Source organism: Colletotrichum chrysophilum, assembly GCF_026319265.1.
Source record: "Colletotrichum chrysophilum strain AFK26 chromosome Unknown scaffold_57, whole genome shotgun sequence".
NCBI lineage: Eukaryota > Fungi > Ascomycota > Sordariomycetes > Glomerellales > Glomerellaceae > Colletotrichum > Colletotrichum chrysophilum.
Genome location: NW_026517344.1, coordinates 220738 through 237705, shown reverse-complemented (window position 1 = coordinate 237705; position 16968 = coordinate 220738). Strand labels below are relative to the sequence as shown.

General features: G+C 55.1%; 2 protein-coding genes and 1 non-coding gene across 3 annotated transcripts; all 3 read right to left on the bottom strand.

Annotated features, from left to right (window-relative positions):
• Positions 1-5813: 5813 nt before the first annotated feature.
• On the bottom strand, positions 5814-5885 carry COL26b_007221. Its single transcript has one exon. It is a non-coding gene; the product is annotated as a tRNA-Thr (tRNA).
• Positions 5886-6478: 593 nt separating this feature from the next.
• On the bottom strand, positions 6479-9040 carry COL26b_007220 (uncharacterized protein; the record flags this gene model as incomplete). Its single annotated transcript, XM_053180019.1, has 1 exon — positions 6479-9040. The coding sequence occupies one exon, from the start codon at positions 9038-9040 to the stop codon at positions 6479-6481; it is 2562 nt and encodes an 853-aa protein (XP_053036081.1).
• A 3135-nt stretch (positions 9041-12175) lies between these two features.
• COL26b_007219 (uncharacterized protein) lies at positions 12176-13765 on the bottom strand (the record flags this gene model as incomplete). The annotated part of the gene is made up of 7 exons (XM_053180018.1): positions 12176-12746; positions 12811-12921; positions 12977-13172; positions 13231-13267; positions 13318-13503; positions 13566-13630; positions 13693-13765. The coding sequence occupies 7 exons, from the start codon at positions 13763-13765 to the stop codon at positions 12176-12178; spliced, it is 1239 nt and encodes a 412-aa protein (XP_053036080.1).
• Positions 13766-16968: the final 3203 nt, after the last annotated feature.

Here is a 16968-nt window from a genome sequence, read left to right as displayed (position 1 = left end):
CACCTCCCTGCCTTCGACTCACGGTTGGAGACGTGCAAATCATACGCTACTACAAAAGTGCCAACCAACAAAAGTAACACGCTCGACTTGCACCAGAACAAACAACTGAGTCACTCGGGGATCTGTCTTGCTTGAGCAGACGCAGCTCCACCAGAAGCGCCTGCCTGTGATTACGGCTTACTGCTAACAAGGGCGCGGATAAGCAGCCCCAGAACCACGCTCCCCTTAGCGTCTATCGTGGACGCTTAACGGTCCAACTTTCTCACCCACAACGGCCTAGCCCACCTCAGCCTGACCAGCTCAGTCTTCATTCGCTGCCCGCGCTCCGGACGGCACGCGTCCGGGGCTCCACACTGGTCAATAACGGGGGCGCCCGGACGCTTCTCCGCCTCCACACTCAGCCTCCAAGGGTCCGATACCCTCCGGCCGTTTTCGCAAGTCAGATGATACCAAGGCGGTAATCACCTCAGCACTTGTGTCAGCCTGGCTTTCTCACTGGTGAAGATCCAATCTCACCCGACGCCCTGCGCTTATCTTGAAATTTCTCGTAGCATGCGTGTGCTGGATGCCGAGATCCATGCAGGTCTCACATGCAGAGGCAGCAGATCGGCCAGAGATAAACGACGAACAATGTCACTGGGCAACAAGCATTGAATCATTTTAATCTTGCTTGCTAAATTATATGTGACCAACATACGATATCAAAAGGCACGAGATTGCACGCCAGGTCGGCATTGGAGCGGCTAGGGGACATCGGTGATATTGTGCATGAGAAACAACGCAATCCAATACGACTCACCGTGGACCTACCACCAGTTTCTAGCTGGATGGCGATCAACTGCCATGATTCAAGCTCATCGTTCGATTGTTTGGTTTTTTGTTGCAATCAACCCGGTCGTCATACGGAGTGTGGATCTCCCATGAAGGCTCTGCCGCGGTTATCACCTCGAGGTCGGTCAACCGGAAGCATCGAGTCGAGTCAATCCCAAAGGCAAGAAGCCTCATCATCACAGCCGGCTATGAGCTTCGATCTTTGGCCTTCACTAATCATCTTGCAGAGGATAATTGGTACCACATCCGGAAGGATGTCCTTCACACTGGAAGGAAAGGCGGCATCGGCTGCCGTTGATCAAATCAGGCACAGCCTCCGGAACTTGGCCGCAAGCTGAGCCAAGAGCAATTTAAGCATCTGAGAAGCTTGTCCGGCCTAGCATAACTGCTCGATCGGCCAGCATTGAGGCAACGCCTCCGTTATGAGCAACAGAAACGACGTACGAAGTCAAGCAGCATGCAAGCAGCATTCTTCTTTCTCAGCTCTGGTTCCTGAGTAGGGATTGTCTTCTCTCCAACACTCTGAGAATAAGCTATTAACGTAAGCCACACATGCGGCGCGTGAGAGTGCTCCAGAGGAGCTTCCGCAATCCCGGTCGAGACCTGCATAAGCTTACCAACCCCCCTTCTTATGGCCGGTTTGGACCAACCGCAGGAACACACAGTCTGATCGCCTATCCTCACTTGGCATCTTGGCCTCGCACTAGAGGAACCTTTTATCAACGACAGTGAAAGCCCACAAGGCTGACCTAATTGCTCAGGTACTTAATTAAACAGCTTGTATCCTGCTCATGCGAGCCAAGAGTACCGCAACTCCCTTCGGTGGATATGTCGCAACATCATCACTACCTCAGCAAACAGGCTCAGCGGCACTTCGGGTTGATGATCATTTCAATGTTGATTAGGTTTATCCTATCTATGCGGCTATGCGGCTGATATCTCAAAGCCTCGCCCTCCTGGCCGAGATGCCGACTGACACGGCTAGAGCTACTTTAATCCATCCTGCTGAACTCCGGCGCTGCATAATACACAAGACACATTGCGTGCCAAATAAGACGTCGACAAAAGGAATTCGTTGAGGCGATTCGGCCTTTGAGATTCAAGAATCGGCCTCTTCATCTCAAAGGCCACCCCTCCTTCTCCCGGTACAACGGTGGACCTGGCATATCGCCTTCGAGTTCCACGATACAATCCTCCTGCAGCTCTACCGGCCGCTCCATTGTCTCCATCTCCACGACAGTCGTCGAATCCAGTTGGGCGGCGTTTGGGTTGGGCGAATGCGGCGCCACCATAGTCGCGCTACCCGTCGTAGCCGTACTAGGGGACATGAGTTCCAAGCTCGTTTTGCCAGACGTCTCAGCTTTGTGAGCCGCCACCAACGCAGGCGAGGATGAGTCCGCACGCATGTTCGGGTCGGTGTTGACTCTCCTAAGCTTCCTCTTTCTTCTCCGCCAGCACAGCATAAACGCAACCAATGCAATCGCCAACGTGCCCGCCACAGACCCTACGGCGATCGCTATCGTTGTTCCGACCGAAATACCCCCACCGCCGTCGCCTGAGTCGCCAGTATTCGATCCTTCCGCTGTCGTTGTCGCCGTTGCTGTCGCAATCGATCCTCCGCTCCCCGATTCCGCGGTTCCCGTAGCGGACGCCGTCGCGCCGCTTACCCCGCCCGTCGACCTCGGCCCCGTGTATGTCGCCCCCGGAACCGTCGGATCTGTCTCCAAAATACTCAGATCCGAAGCTCGCCATCTAACCTGTATCGCATACACCAACGCCAAACGGGACGTTTGCTGGTTATTCAAGTCGTAATACGATGTCGTCGGTACTGTTGACAGACACTTGCTATACGGATAGTCCGTCCCCGTGTAGCAAGTATGTCCCGTCGGACAACACAACCGCGCCGTCTCCCCGCTCACCACGCTGCCTCCTAGCCTGACATTCCCGTCCTTTGACGACGCCAGGGACGTCGGGAACGCGCAGCCTTCGGTGTATCCCATTGGACAAATGCCGGGAGAATAGTAGCCCCAGCTATAGTCGTACGCTTGTTTCCATGACGTGGGCATGCATACGATGCTGGAGAGTGGCGGGGTCTCGGTGTTGGTCCAGTAGAGCGACTTGCAGAAGTCGGGCGTCGTGAAGACGGTCGTCAGCGGCGCGGCGCCGCGTTGTGTTGTGAGGGGATTGGGGTCTGATGTTGTCGTCATGATGGGCGAATCCTTTCGATGGATATTATATGGGTAAGGCAAAGGTAGGCGCGATTCTGATTTCCGGCGTCGCTATGATCTCGCGAGATCTCGTTCCCCGCAGACAAGGCAAACAATAAAAGGACAATATGGGTATCGATGTGTCGCTTCGGCGTAACGTCTTGCTTCCCCCAAAGCCCAAATTCACTCCATATCCCAAAAGAACCAATCTCTCTTTCTCTTCGTCGACGATATCAATAACAGTCAACAGGAATCAATGTGGAAGAATGGAGTTGAAATCGCCAAGGCGATTTTCTGCTTTTGTTGTCCACCCAAGAGATGGATCCCTGGATTGCCGGTCTCCGGTGGGCGGTTTTGGGCGTCTGGACTGTTCTCTGCAGTGGGCCGCGGGCAACGTGGGCGGCCGGGACGCAGTGATTGATATTGGGAATTTGGCGAGAATGTGTTGGCTTCGAGCGGGAGATCTTCCCCAAATCGACAATTTCGTAAGATTTCGATCTTCGAACGCTTTTCGAATGTTGTGCCCGAAAAGAGGAAGTGGGAAGGGCGAAGTGATCGGAGAAGGGAAAAAAGCACAGTCCAGGGTTTCCACGCAGAGAAAGAGGCAGAGCAAAGCAGAGTGGGAAAAGATGGATGTGGATGTGGACTGGACGGGATGGGATGAGTCTGGAAGTCTGACAATTGTCCGCGGACCGGGGAGCCAAGGGTTTCGGACGGTGCCAGTTGCGCTGAACTCTGCTTCCCACATTGGAGGCCTGCGTTGAACTTCTCTGGGTCCCTTTTTTCGCCTGGGTTCTTGTCTCTACTTTTTTCCCTCTTCGCTGCCCTTCGCCGCCGCGCCGCTCGATTCCTAGTCCTGGTCTAGCACGTTAACAGTGGGCAGAACTCTCTGCTCAGAATGGGACAAGCGCTGCAAAGGGCATCAAATTTGTGGTTTGGCTGGCTGCACAAGGAAAGGCAGAGCGCGAGTCAGTATCAGGCGATCAGGGGAACGCTCCACCGTGGCCCGTCATAAGTGTCGTAATAATGCAGAGGGTGTTCCCAGCAAGGTCGCTTGGCTGCTTTATCCAGCACCTTTCACAAGTTCTGCAACATTTCTGGCGAGCTCGGCTAGAGATGTGAGGTGAACTAACGGTGTTGCCGCTAGCCGCCTAGTTTCTTGTTCTCTGTCCAGTTTTCGCGCTTGATGACCTGCCCTTTTAGCGGGTGATGATGGCGTACTAAAGGCAGTTTGAACAGCAAAGCAGTGAAGATCGGCTGTGAATACGAGCTTTGCGAGCGAACGAGCTTCGCTTGGTGTGCTGTTGACGTCAAGTGGCGTTTTTTTGACAAGATGCTAGCGCCGTTGACGGATATCGAACATTTGGTATTGTGAAAGAAGACGCGCAGAGGCCAAGGCCCGAGGGACGGACGCGCTTCTGAGGGCAGCAGCCTTCGCCTAGACAAGCCGCGGATCACGATACCAACGGCACACCGCAGAGAGGGAGCAGTCCGATTTACCCATCTGCGGCCAATGTAACGTTAATAAAACGCTAACAAATTGGGGGAACAGGTGAGCTTGGTGCCGACACCGCCCCTTGGTGGTCCCTCCCTCCCTGCGCCGGCGTGCCGGGCTGCCCGTTCCAATATATTGTTCCAGTCACTTATCCTGATCGGAATTTCATGATCACTCATAATCGCCGACTATCCGGCGGGACTCAGGCAAAAAAAACTTGCTGCGCATTCGGAAACAAGCCGCCTGCCTACTTGGGCAGATGGACAAGACCCCACGGTGCGGTGCCATGTGGCCGCTGCGTGGTGCTGCAGACCCAGTTTCTCAGGGTGACATTGAGCATTTTCGAGAGTGCGGTTTCATGATGAATTAAAGATTTTGCCCAGACGATGGGAAGATGATACATCCTTCCTGAGAAGATCCCACGATGCTGGATAAGCGATGTGGCCTTGGCTGGCAGATGTGTTATATGCTGGTTGTATTAAGGGGCTTACTGCATTCGTCTTATATGATATCAATGTAACTGCGCCTGTCGCATCGCGGGAAGGGCAAATCAAGGGCCATGCAGAGGCAAAGCATCGCGTGGAAAGGTTCACGTGGCGTTTGACCAAAGGCATGAGGTGTGTGGTGGGGACCGTCTGATTTTCTTGACAACTTTGACAGTTTTGACAACCAGAGCGATGGTGGCGGTCTTGGGGGAGGGGGGGATTGCCGCAACTCAATTGATGGGATGCAGGAATTCAATCGGGATACGTGAATGCGCAGGAACTGATCATTGAGGCTTGTTGAGCGCCGTGTGGTCCCAGAGCCGCCGCGGGGGCGCAGCGCGTGGAATCCCTGGCAGCACCGCCTCGTCCGACTCCGCGGACGCGGTCGGTCGGCCATCCCAGCCCGCTGGGGACTCGGAGGAGTTTCTGCTGCGGTGCGTGACTGAAGCCGGGACAGGGACGAGATTGGGGGGACCTGGTCACGACATGCCGGCCCAGATTGAGAGCTTCTGGGAAGAGGCAGCCCTACTGGGCCGACGGCGGCATCAGTCCGACGGCTTTTGTTTACACGGTTCGCGAATGTCCGCGGAGAGATGGTGGAATGTTGGAAATGGGGAGATTACTTACTGATGGGCGTGATGGGGCAGCATTGGAGCATGAGGTGAAACTATTGAATTGGGAGGCGAAGGTTGCAGTTTACCGCAACGGGGACTGATCAATCAGCAAAAGACAAGCAAAGAGTGGAAAATTGCGAAAAAGGAAATGAGCGTCGGCCGACGGAGATGCTCGGGCGAATGCCTCGTGGGTGAATCGAACACCCGATCTCCTCATTACTAGTGAGGCGCTATACCACTTAGCCAACAAGGCAACGTAGGATCCGAAACTTTGACAACCTATGTAGCCGGCTCGGCAAGGCTCCGAGCTCCGAGCCGGCCGCAGCTTGGCCGCGTCATCGGAATCCACGGCACACCCCGCGAGAATGCCAAGACCGTCGACAACTATGTTTCGACGTCAGTTGTTGATTCCAGCCTCACTATTTACATTTTGCATTCGTTTTTGAGCAGGTGCTGGTTGCAAGAGTTTACGACGTTCATACCCACGACATCGGGTGCGGCCCGTCGCTCAAGGTTCACCGCGACATCAGATCAGACGAACTCGCGCCCTTGATTTGCGAACACTCTTCCGCCAGAGTCGCTGACAACTATCTCCGCAGAACCTGTTGACAGGGCGCTTCAATGATGGGGCATACCGCCCAGTCATACAGAAAGCGAATATGCGAGACATTCGTACGGCAAAGAGTCGTCATGACCCACAGACAAAAGGACATTGAAAGTTTCAACAGGAGCTTGTAATTTTGTGTTCCTCGTCTTCTAATTATGCTACAACCCACCACCCCATCCCAGTTCAAGATAAACGCCAATCATCAATCAAACGCCGGAAGATGCAAATCTCCAATGATCCTAGTATGCCGCATAAGGTCCGAAACGCCACCGCTTGCTGTTCTCCTCAACCCACCACCGCGCCACGAACGCCGCCTCCTCGGCCCACCGCGCCGCCTCGACCCCGTGCGTCTCCTCGATCTTGGCCAGGAAGCCCGTGAAGTCGAACCCGAGCACCGGCTGCTTCTCCGCCGGGTCCTTGGCCACGTCCGTGAAGTGCCACTCGATGTTGTCCACCACCGGCACCACCATCCGCCAGTACTTGTGCCGCCCGTCGCGGACGCCGACCATCGCCCGCCCCGGGTTGATCACGGTGAACTGCCAGTTTGCGACCTCGCCCTTGTTCTCGGCCTGCTTGGATTGGCACACGGGGCGCAGCAGTGACTGGCCCTCGTAGTTCCTCAACAGATCCGTCACAGCCTCGGTGCGGTCCTTGGACAGCGAGCCCGTCTCGATGAGCAGGTCCAGCACCGTCGGCAGGATCTGCTGCGCCGAGACGGCGTCGTTGATCGTGATGGGCGGCAGCTTCGGGTGCGAGAAGACGAGCGGGACGTGGTTACTGCCGACGTTGGGGTTGTAGTACGACGCCAGAATATCGTTCTCGGGGATCGACAGCCCGTGGTCGCCCACCAGAATGACCAGCGTCTCGTCCGCGACGCCCATCTCGTCGAGCATGTTGAGGATCTTGCCGAGCCAGCGGTCGTCGTAGCCGATGGCGTTGATGTAGTGCGAGAGGTCGTCGAGCCCGCGCGCGAGCGGGACGTAGGTCTCGTTCTTGGGCATGTTGTACGGGTGGTGGCTGGTGCTGGTGACGTGTGTGAGGAACACGCGCTCGTCGGCCTTCTTGGCGCTCTCGAACTGGTCGCGGATGTAGTCCTCGAGCGGCGTCTCCTCCATGCCGAAGTAGTTGACGTTGGGCAAGTCGACTTTCCCGAACTTTGCGTCGTCGCTGCGGAGGTACACGCTGTCGATGAGCCCTTCTTGCGGGAAGCCCATCTTCTTCATGAGGGCGCCGAAGTTGTCGTAGTCGAGTGTCACGGACTGCATGAAAGACGACTTCCACTTGTACGACCCGAAGGGCTTCTTCTTGTCTCCGCTGCTGTCCTTCTCGAGGGTGTTGAGGGCTCCGAAGATGTGCGGGAGACACGGCTGGTAAAAGTGGTGGAGGTACTCCAGGTTGAAGTCGGCAATCAGGGGCGCAATGCCACAGAGGCTGCCCGCGAGACTCTTCAGGGTGTACGTCGATGTCGTGTAGGCGTCGTTAAAGTTGAGTCCGCCACGGCTCTTTTCCTTCTTGTTCTTCTTCTTCTCCTCCGTCTCAAATCCATCCTCGTGGTCTCCGGTGAGGAACTTGGCTACCGGGGTCAAGGTCCTCAGCCGCTCAAGCGCATCCGGCGGGATCCCGTCGTATCCCGCGTGCACCCACGTATCACGCAACCGCCCTTCACTAATACCGAACCGCTTGAACGGGAACATGTCCTTCCTCGTGCTCTCCAGCACAATCGTCATCACATGCCGGATCGGCACGTCCTTGAGCTTCTTCTTCAGCTCAGGCAACAACTTGTCGTCCAGGTTAGAAATCCTCAGCGGGTCCATCGTCGCATTGTAGTGCTTCTTGCCGCCGTACCAGTCCTCGAAGCCCTCGGGTGCCACATCCTTGGGCAGCCAGGCAAAGGGCACCGCGTCGGCCAGCGCCGTCCGGTTGTCCCAGTCGCGGTTGATGCCCGAGTTGTAGTGCGGGACCAGCTTCTCCAGGTTCGGCGACGAGTTCTTGAAGTCGATGAAGGGCAGCAGCGTCGGCGTCCACGACATGAACGTCAGCGAGCTCTCGTGCGGCCGCAGCGCGCACATGATGACCTGCGCCAGCAGCGCCACGCCCGCGAGCGTGTACGCCGCGATCCAGAACATCCACGCCCACGGCCACGTCTTGACGCCGTCCCACCCGTGCGAGAGGTCGAAGCTGCGCCGCGGGGATGCGTAGTCTGTCGTTTCCTTCGTGCTGCCGCCGTGCTCGACATCCTGCTGCGGGACCTCCGAGTATGTCGCCCAGTGGGGCCGGCGGCGGCGGGCGATGCACGCGACGGGCCAGCACACGATATCCGCGGCCAGGCCCACGGCGACGAACAGCACGTCCTTCAGGGCCCAGGCGAGCACGGCGAGCACAGCGCAGACGAGGGCGAAGGTGAAGAGCCCCGTGAGCAGCAGCGCGCGGCCGGCGGCGTCGCCCGCGAGCCCGATGTTGGACCAGTGGATCTCGGAGCCGGACATGGCGAAGAAGCAGATGCCGACGAGGTTGAGCCCGATGACGAACCCGATGAAGAGCCAGCTGGCGAAGGCGGCAGCGCGGCGAAGAAGCCCGCCGTCGTTGTTGCGGTTCGAGGACAGCCATCCTCCGAGCAGCAGCCGCAGGATGATGAGCAGGACAAAGTCCTGCGCGAAGAAGGAGTAGCCCCAGTTCACGAGATGGACCGTCGGCAGGGCGGAGAGGTGGCTCTTGATGTGGACGAACTTGGCACCGAGGACGTCGAGGGCGGCCAGGCTGAAGACGAAGCGCTGGTTGGAGAAGCGCGAGCCCATGCCCATCAACAGTCGTCGGGGCGAGGTGAGAAACCCATGGCGTAGCGAGGAGGGGCCTGGTGAAGAGTCATGGTGCATGCTTCTGGGTACGAGTCGGCCACAGCCGTCTCGCGTGTATATTTGTTACGGGGAGTAGAAGGAGTGGAGGTGAGTTAGGTATATGTTCAGAGGGCGAGGATGCAGAAGTTTGCACTCATATCTTCTTTTCCCTTTCCCCAGTTTTGCACGTCTCTCTACGTTGATGTTGTGGAGATGGGGGTGAATGGGATGTGAATCAAGCGAGAGGAAACAGCAGAGAAAACTAAAAAAAAAAAAAGAAAAAAAAAAAAAAAAAAGGGTATCGAAACGGATGATGATGCAACGGCAGCAGCAACAGGGAGAAGGGACGGTAAGAACTAGCAAAACATCAAGGAAGGGGAAGGGGAGGGAAGGAGAGGAAAAAGGAGATCGAGGAGTCCCGGTCGAGAGAGCTTATGCTTATGTGCCTGGTCTGCCTGCTTTCTGCTTTGCTTCGTGCTTTGCTTTGCTTGTTTGGCCCGCCGCCGTTCCTGACTCTCCTGGGGGCCGTTTGCTTCAGCCTTCGGGGTTGTTTGCCGACGGGACCCATGGACCATTCACTCTTACTCGAGACTGGGGTACGAATAGGTGGATGGGATGGTGGACGGCGCAATTGAATGGATGGAAATGCCTGCCTAGGCCATGGTACGGGATACATCAGGTTAAAGCTACGACCAAGGGCTCCTCCGTTGGCAACACGCCCGGGTTTGCGGCACCGTGTGACAATGGCCACAGAAAATGGCGTCTTTCTCTTTCTCTGCATGTAAAGTAAGTAAGTACCTCCAGGCTCAGCTGGAGCCTGTTCAGCCAGCAAATTTGAAGGATGTGGAACAAACGAAAAGGAGATCTCCCCCGCAGCCACGACGATGCCGCCCTTTTGCGCGGGTCTGCCATGCCGCCTTAGCTTTTGCTTCTGCTTGCTTCCCATTCCCTGGTTCTGTTTAAGCGAGAGTGTCGTTAAAAAAACGCCCCGGTCGTCTTCTCCGCCCCCCTACGTTAGACAGTTAGTATGTACCTTCTTACCAACCTTGCTACCCAAGTGCACCAGTCACCAGTTAGGAATACGAGCAGGCGACCAGAAATGTCAAGAAACAGGGGTCATCCTTATGTCAGACGACTCCCGCCAATGAAAATCCTTCAGGCAGCCAGCCGTAGCCTACTTCTGGTACGGTTACAGCTTGGAGGGGGCGTATGTCATTGGATCAGATCCTACATGTGGTAGGTACCTGGAAATGGGCGGATGCATACCGACCTTACTTGTACATGCTTAGACTCTAGCAGACAGACGGGAACAAGGGCCCAGAACCCGCAGAACCGGGCGGAAAAGCCTCACATTGCACCTTACCTTAGGGGCGGCCCAAGGAAGGGGGGGAACTGCCAATCATGACTCTGCGAAAACGTAACGGCGCCGTGTGGATTGAACGGTGTCCATGGAGAAATTTCATCTTTTGGTGTGTATCAAGTTGTGGCTGACTCCTTGTTAGGAAACCTGCCCGAAACAAGCTTTCTGCCTAGGGGCGTTCCCACCCCTCCCAGAGAGCTGCAACCCAGCCCATGTCACGCGTGAGACCAGAGCCGTTACGCTGTGCTTTTCTTTAAATACGCGGTGCAGCTGAGGTTGACCCTGCTGGTAAAGATGGAACGCGCGGGAGGCGGAAACATCGTAATGAGAACGGAGTACCGTGCAGCTGGGGAAATCCAATCTCCAGTCTTCTAGACTCCCGGATGCATGCCCCGTTTGGGGCTGAGGGAATAATTCGGCCGAGGACTGAAGTGCTTGCTTGCTGGCATATGCGCTCGGTGGGATGGATGGGCGCGTCCGCGGAGAAAAAAAAGACAGAGAGATCAAATGAAAAAGATCAGCCGTACCGCCTCGAAGGATTCGCATCTGCCTGGCTTAAACTCATCCTAATTATGTAAAAAGTCGGGACGGGGCAGAGCTGAGCTGAGCTACGGATTGGTACTTGGAGCCTTGCTGGGGCTGTAGAACAGAAAGGAAGAAGAGGAGACACGTTCATTCTCTTCTCGCTTGCTCTTTGTCCGGGCGACGAATCAAACGGGCTCCCTTTGGATTGAACCATGTTCATCCTTAATGTAAGCCCCCGCCCGAATGCGGCCACCGCCCATCAACCGAGCCCCTCGGGTTCCGCCCTGGTAAATAACAATTGCTGCTGGTCTTGTTGTTGCAGACCAATTGTTTTCTCTAGGTCGTACCTAGGTAATGAGTGCACGGCTGCGCCCTCGATGTGTGTGACTGTGTGGCCTCAATCCTCGACCTACAAAGTACAGCATCGGGTTATGGCATGGCTCACCCGCGTCATCGCCCGTCCCGTCCTCCAACACATCGCCGTCGTCTTCGTCTGAATCCCCCATCGCCCCGGCGTCGTGGGTGGTGTGTCGCGTGCCCTCCCACCTCGATTGATGGATGGACGGATCGGCTTGGCCTCACGTGCTCGACAGCCCTTTTCATCTGAACGGGGCCGGGCGGCAACGCGGACGCTGGCTGGCCAAGATGTCAATTGTCAATTGGGTGTCTTGGCCTTGGTCTGCCGCCATTCACGCGCACGGATGCCAATAGCGTCTTGTCACGGGCGGGAAGCTATGCTCTGTGACAAAGTTCGATGCAAATGAGGGAGGAAGAAAGAAAGAAAAGAGGCCAGGTTGTGTTGGTGAAGCTGAGGACAGCTCGAGGGCCGGTGGAAAGCCTCCCTCTCTCATCGTTGTTCAGCCTGGGACCCTGAACTCATGGCTTGCTTGCTAGCGCTTGCGCTACACGGTCACACGCTCGGGAAGTCTGTTTACCGACTCCCCGAGGGTGACGAGCTAGTTTATGGCGTTTTGGAGTTTATTTGCCTTTACGAGTCGATCTCCTGAGTGAGTTTACTCCCCGTTGAAGGAATGAGATTGCGGATGATTTGACCGAAGGAACTTTCTTTTGAGCTGTCTATGGATGGTGAAAAGATATGTACTGAAAGTAAAAACGTGTGTCCAGCTACGCCAAGCCTTCTTTTTCCTTCTTCTCCCCCTTCTTCAGAGGGTCGCATCCATTCCCTACATCTTCACGCGCCCGACGGTTTAGCCCTGTCAACCTAAACTCTTGGTAGCCGTCGCCTTGGCAGTCTTGGAAGTCTTGGTCGTGCCGCCGCCGACCGTCACGCCCGTGGCGCTGCAGGGGAAGTCCAACTTATCCGTAGACGCGACGTTCTTGCAGATGTACTCCGCGCCGCCCTTCGTGCCCACGAGCTTCGTGCCCGTGGCGGTGATATCCTGGCAGACGTCGCTGCACACCATGCTCACGACCTCAGCCGCCTTGCCGCCGGTGCCCGTCACGTCGATGTAGTGCACGTCGCTGATGGTGACGCCCGAGGGGTGCTGCGCGCAGGCGGCGGCGGAGGTCATGTAGCACTGGTCGATGACGATGGGGAGGTCGACGTTCTTCATGGTGAAGGTGTCGAAGGTGACGTTCTGGACCACGCCGGTGCCGCCGCCTGATGTGGACGTGGGGGAGGCGCTGCCGCCCCAGGCCTTGATGCGGGCGCCGTTGGACGCGTTGACCATGGTGATGTTCTTGGCGTAGATGTTGCGCACGATGTCGACCTGGCCGGCGTACTGGCCCAGGGAGCCGACGGAGATGCCGTGGGAGCCTTGGCAGTAGCTGAGGGGCTGTCAGTCTTGATACTCGGGCAGACGTGGGTGTCATCTCCACATTGGGGACTCACAGGTTCTTGACGGTGATGTCGGTGGAGTTGGGCTTGAAGGAGACGCAGTCGTCGCCGTTGATGACGGTGCAGTCGGTGATCGTGACCTGGGAGCTGCGGTAGGTGTCCCAGCTGTGACGGTCAGTGTCTATATCGAAGAGCGTTGGCGCAGTGGGCAACGGCTTACCCATCGGTGTTCTGGGCCTGCTTTCCACTCGTCTGAACAGAGTTCATGTTCACGTGGCTGTACGTCACATTGGTGCAGCCCTCGACGAGGTTGTGCCAGAAGGGGCTCTTGTTCATGGTGATGTGCTCAACAAGGACATTCTTGGCGTTGAGCAGGGTCAACATGATGGGACCCGTCTTGCCGGCCGCGTACCATGCTGCAGCAGAAGTCAACGAACACTCGCTATTGCCAGAAGGTAAGTGGGAGCCACGTACCGTCACCTCCTCCATTGTAAGAACCGCCGCCGTAGATCTTGAGAGCTTGTCAGGAATGATTGCCGTTCCAGGGGAGGGAGGACCTACGTGGATGTTGCTACCACCGATGGCCCACGCGGTGTAAGCATCTTGGTAGGTCAGCTGGATGGAGTTCTTCTGCCAGTAGCTGAGATCCGTGCTCAAGCTGACAGTGCCGGAGAGCTGGATGGCGATGTTGGACAGGTCCTCCGTCTGAAGCACGGAGCCGATGGTGTATGTCTTGTCAAGGACAACCTGGGAACGCAACAAGTCAACATCCTAATCACCGCGCGCTGAGTATTCGCAATCCCACGCACGGTTCCGCCATTGTTACACTGCTTCAACGCAGCCAGGATAGCAGGGGAATCATCAGAGGTGCCGCCTATTTGGTTTTATCAGCTTATCGCTTGGAGACAAGGACCATGGAGCTTTAAGGTTACGAACCAGCAACTTGGCACGTCAGAGCCGCGGCGGAGCTGACGGCGGCAAGCATGGAGATAAGCGTCTTGGCAGCCATGGCGAACAAGCTAAATCAAGCCAGCGAGGATCTCGGAAAGAAAAGCAACAAGATGCACGTCAACTGTTGTTTCTACCCCAGATGCCAAGACTTCGAAGGATCCTTATATGCAACCCTCCCCATTCCCATGCTGTTTACGCTGATGAAAGGGACCAGCGAACTCCTCAACCTCGTGAGAAAACGAATTGCTTCCGACGGAAGATTTTGGGGCCCTTCTCTGTTGTAGACACCGCGATGTTTTCCCGTCCAATCAACCGTGCCATGACCGATGTAGCCATCGCTATCTCAGGCCGCCCTTCCTGTCCTTTGCCAATTTCCCACCATTGAGTGGGAGAGAGTCCCCACACGTGGGCGAACCTCAACCGGCACGGCACCTGGCGAGAGAATTAGAGTTGGCGAGTCCCTGCCGCTGCCGTTCATGGTCAGATTATCAGAGGGAGATTGGCTGCCTTCGTTCCTGAGATAAATTGCCTGTGATCCGAGGTATCCGAAGCCTGCTGGGAGCTAGCCGGCTTCCGCGTGGTGGTTCTGAGTCGTGAGCCGATAACCGAGTAAAGCATGCATTATCATGCAGGGGGGCGGCGCTACGACCAACACGAGGGAGTGTATGCTGGAGTTGAGGATCGTTTCGGGAAACGGAGACGGATGCACGGGTAGGTCCTCTCGTGTCTTGCTGTCAATTGTGGCTCTGCCTGTTCCAGAGAGGCTACATCAAACCTCAAGTTGCTAGGCCTCGACAGAGCGCAATCACAAGAGAGCTTGAAGAAACTCTTTCTTTATTAGATGAGGAAGAGTTGAAATTACTAAGCTTGGGAAATATCTCCATAGCTGCCTGGGTGAACCTTTAAGAACCGACAAACTAGCTTGCGCTGTCTTTATATGCCCAAGGGATAAGTGAGTCTGCTGCTGATATTCCTTGCAATAGATAATCAAGCCAGGGACTATCTTGTGTTCTTGTAACTTCTTCTGAATAGCTGAACCATTGAGTCTTAAATTGTTACTAAAAAGTCATGGGATGAAGCGCCTATGGATTAATACGGTGCGCCGGCTTCTTTAGGTAGTGCTACAAGTCCGATTCTACCGTGAGACTGTCAGAATAATCTCCAGGATCTAATCGATGCATCCATTCTTCCCATTTGTACATTTGTTCATAGATCCCCCTCAGCAAGTCCGGCGGATTCTCGGGATATCCGTGTTTCAATTCTTCCAAGTATTTCTCCGACATTTCCACGAGAGCCTCAGGATCCTCAACTCGGGACAATAAATTGATTGCTCTCGAATTAGGCGTGCTGTTGACGTACAATAATGATTGGAAGGGATAATTGAGAAGCAGGGGAATCAAAGCATCCTCATGGTGCAAACTCAAACGGGATGTTCTACCTCCCTTTCGCATTATTCCTGTTGACGAGACCCCACCTCGACTAGGTCGTCGAGAAAGGACTGTAAGCCTGCGACTGACAGGTACAGCCCAGCTATGGAGAAAGAACTGTGTCCGGCCTCGGCTTGTCTCATCTTCAAGAGGCACATCACAGTCTTCATCCTTGTTCCCATCTGCGATGGTGATTGGGCGGAGTATGACATGGGCGATAGCCCCTTTGCCCACCGTGTCGTACTCATCTGCATCCCAAATCAAGTAGCCAAGGCGGTCTCCAGGTCGAACATCAGAATTGACCAAGAACCTCTCCTTTCGAGTATGGGCTGGAACAATCTCCAGTGGCTCTGCTTGGTTTGTTTCGACTCTGAGCTCGTCATCGTGCAGGTGTTTGGAAGCTTTATCTTTCAACACCGCCACGGCAAAGATTTGAACGGTCGCAGATTCTTGATGGAATAATGTAGCATTAGAGGAATTCCGCTTTTGGGACTTGAAGAAGTTGATTAACTCCTCATCAAGATCGCGAGTTTCAAGTACATCGCGAATCAAACGCAGAGTTTTGTGTTTGTCTTCCACACGCTCATTCTTGTAGTGACTATACAAGAGCTTGATCAGATCTCGGAATAGAGGAAACCATGTTGATTATCCGTATTCGACCAGGAGATTCTGTCGTATAGGGTCGTTTTGAGGAAGAAGAGAGAGGAGAGCGTAAATCTTGTCTACTGCCACCGACGCCTTTGCCGTGCTATATCTCGGTATCAGGTCCATGAACGCTGATGGCATGCATGTGGAGTCAGACCGGTGGTTGCAGAGCTGTGCGCTGATAGAATTTCTCTCCAGTCTTTCGCGTACCATGCGGTCATAATTGAAATGGCGAAATTTGCCTGAGTCGGAACTGGAATCTGAATTATCGCTTTGGGAATTGATGATATTCGGGTTACTGTTCTTGACAGCATGATCAAATTCACTCCACGACAGGCTCTCGAGTCCGTAGAAAATTGTGATTTCCTTTGCGAGGATGATCTCCTGTTTGACCCACACCCTATCAAAGCAGGGAAGTTGATCAAACTTGAGCCGAAGCTTGCCAATCTCTCGATCGTCGGCGGATGCGAGGACTCCTCGCACATTTCCCAGACTTTCGCCAATTCCAAGGCTCGCAGCAACCGATGAGGCAGAGGAGAAAATCTCTCCCATTATAGCGACCTGGTTACCTTTCTCCTCGTCGTCGCTTTGATTTATGCAGAGTGAGTCGATCCAAAACTTGGTGTTGCTCATGTGTTCGTGGTGTCGCATCTGCCAAAGCGCGTACCAACAATTGAACTGGACTCTCATCCTGAAGCTATTGACTACAACAGACAGCTTTGGATCAGGCAAGCCCCAAGTGTAGGATATAGTAATGTAGGATGGGCGGGTATGCCCTTGAAAGTCATGGACCTCCATGCTGAACACATACTCGTCGGCCCCTGTTGGGGACGGCTCCAGGCCAAGCAGTCTAATCTGCTTGTCGGGATGGGAGAACTGTAGTTGGGTATAAAGGGTAGACATCATCTATGACGATTGGTGATCCTCTGTCGCTAATAGAGGATTCAACGTGGTGCGTGAGGCTTGCGGGTTGCTTGATTGATCGACTAGGGGACGCTGATGACAGGAGAGGTTCCCACGCAAGCCTCGAGATCGCATGAGCGGGCAACGCGCGTTTTTATGAGAGGGCAAGGCTTCCTCACCTGGGCTGGTTTTGATCAGCTGGTCGATGCAATGCGTCAGCAAGAGGCGTGAGAGACAGCAAACTGCAGGAGGAGGGGCCAATGGCATTGAATTGAGCGATGCCATG